The 1,986-nt window shown below is 39.1% G+C and overlaps 1 protein-coding gene across 2 annotated transcripts; it reads right to left on the bottom strand.

Moving 5' to 3' along the window:
• Window positions 1–494: 494 nt before the first annotated feature.
• LOC141390990 (larval cuticle protein A2B-like) lies at window positions 495–1,214 on the bottom strand. Of its 2 annotated transcripts, XM_073963907.1 has the most exons (3): window positions 833–1,214; window positions 745–778; window positions 495–570 (listed from the first exon to the last, which is right to left on the bottom strand). In XM_073963907.1, exons 1-3 carry the CDS (start codon window positions 1,212–1,214, stop codon window positions 495–497), a joined length of 492 nt encoding a protein of 163 aa, XP_073820008.1. The 2 variants fall into 2 exon arrangements, with proteins under 2 accessions (XP_073820008.1, XP_073820007.1); XM_073963906.1 differs by having other exon boundaries at window positions 495–554; window positions 642–1,214.
• Between the last annotated feature and the right edge of the window lie 772 nt (window positions 1,215–1,986).

The raw sequence follows: 1,986 nt of genomic DNA, 5'->3' as shown, positions 1-1,986 counted from the left end.
CCTGCAATTTGACATACATATGAGATTCCAAGTTGTCACCAAACTCGTCCATCAAAAATTGTAAACATGGGTCTATGTTTTGGTATAGCCCCCATATAAAGGTACCACCCGATTTTAGGTAATTTTTGGATTTTAGCTAATTTTTTTTTTTGACATTTGAGTTTCACAGATTTCACAAAACTTCTCCACTAAAAATTGTGAACATATGTATATCCTTGTAGTACATACATAATCTACCAACCTTTTATTTACCAGCACCTCATGCTAATTTCTGGCATAAAAACTGGTTTAAGTACACAACCTTACTACTTTGTCTTCTTATATGTTAGGACTCAAGTGTTGTTGATTTTACATGAAAAAATTTCGCTTCTTTCAGTTCCTCTTTAAGGGTTTCCGTTGAAACATTTGAAGAAAACTCTCCTCATTATTATTATTACATTAACAAAATAATTTATTTAAAAAAAAAACCGTCTAAACGGAAATAAAACAAAACATTAATGATGGGCAACATAGGAGGCAGGGGCGGTGTAAGTAGTGTAAGCAGGAGCTACGGTCTTAGCAACAGCTGGCACGGAGTAGGTGGTGTAGGCTGGGACAGCAGTCTTAACTACTGCAGCAGGGGCGGCGGCATATTGGGCCACAGGAGCGACGGGAGCAACGGTCTTTACAACAGCGGCAGGGGCGGCGGCATATTGGGCTACAGGAGCGACGGGGGCAACAGTCTTAACAACAGCTGCGGGGGCGGCAGCATAATGAGCCACAGGAGCGACGGGAGCAACTGTTTTAACTACAGCAGCAGGAGCTGCAGCGACAGCAGGAACAACAGCTTTACCTACCAAAGGTTCGCGGCTAACAACAGCATTGAAACCATTAACAGGATCAGCAGTGTATTGTACAGTGCGTTTATAACCATCAGCATCAATCAAAGAATATTCACCACGAACAACATCACCATCACGTTCTTCAACTTGAGTTTTGGTGTCACCAGACACAGCATCTTGAACACCATAACCGAATTTGTATTGAGGATGAGGATCGTATTCTTCAACGGTCTTGGTTAAAACAGGTTGGGCCACTGGGGCAACACCCTTGACCACAGCAGCAGGAGCAGCAACAGCACCGGCATGATATACCTGGGGAGCAGCAGGTACAAATCCAGCATTGACAGCAGCGGCCAACAAAGCAAAGATAACAACGAACTGAAAAAGCAACATCAAATGAAGTGTATAAATTAATCTGACCATTACAAATTATCCATGAGATTTATTAATCCTTTCCAGTTTTTTTTTTCTAAAGTAAATTAAATCCAGTGCCAGTTTGTGTTTACCCACCTTGAATGCCATTTCGTGAAATTCGATATGGTCAACAATGATCAGTGTGACAAATGTTTTGTAAGTAACTGAACTGAACGAAGTGTCCAATTAACTGTGGTAATAATTCAGTTCCGTCAACAGCTTTTATACGGTAACATTAAATTAATTTCATGCTATACGCACATCTTCAGTTCAGCTCAGGTGTCAGAGTTTAAAACATGCACTCCAATTATTTTGACAAAATTGTTGTTGCAAGCAAACGATTGGTATGTGGCAATGTTATGCAATGTCTCAATTTTACGTTCCAAGTGCATGGCTGTATGCATTTAACGTTTAAAATGCATTTAAATAGTTCAATTATCAAACGTAGAAAACAGTTCACGCTTTTTTAGGTAGTGACGTGAATAGATAATAAAGTAGATATTACAAGAAGAAGTTCACAACAACTTCAATATTCAAAACAGTTTTCTCAAATTGACTATCAATTTAATTTAGTTTTGTTACATTTCTCTACGAAAATTTGAGCAAGTTAAACTGTTCAACAGTATGTTGTCAAAAGACTCCATGTTAGTGTGTATGTTCCAAGCCTTTAGACCAAAACTCTACATGTATTGGATTTCTCATATGGGGCTGCAGTTGGTCATTGTCTTCGAAAGGGTATGGACGACAATAA

The sequence above is a fragment of the Musca autumnalis genome, unplaced genomic scaffold (genome assembly GCF_047663935.1).
Source record: "Musca autumnalis isolate F117 unplaced genomic scaffold, ASM4766393v1 scaffold_1, whole genome shotgun sequence".
Taxonomy (NCBI): domain Eukaryota; kingdom Metazoa; phylum Arthropoda; class Insecta; order Diptera; family Muscidae; genus Musca; species Musca autumnalis.
The sequence above is the reverse complement of the archived record's forward strand: the minus strand, read 5'-3'. Positions and strand labels throughout refer to the sequence as shown.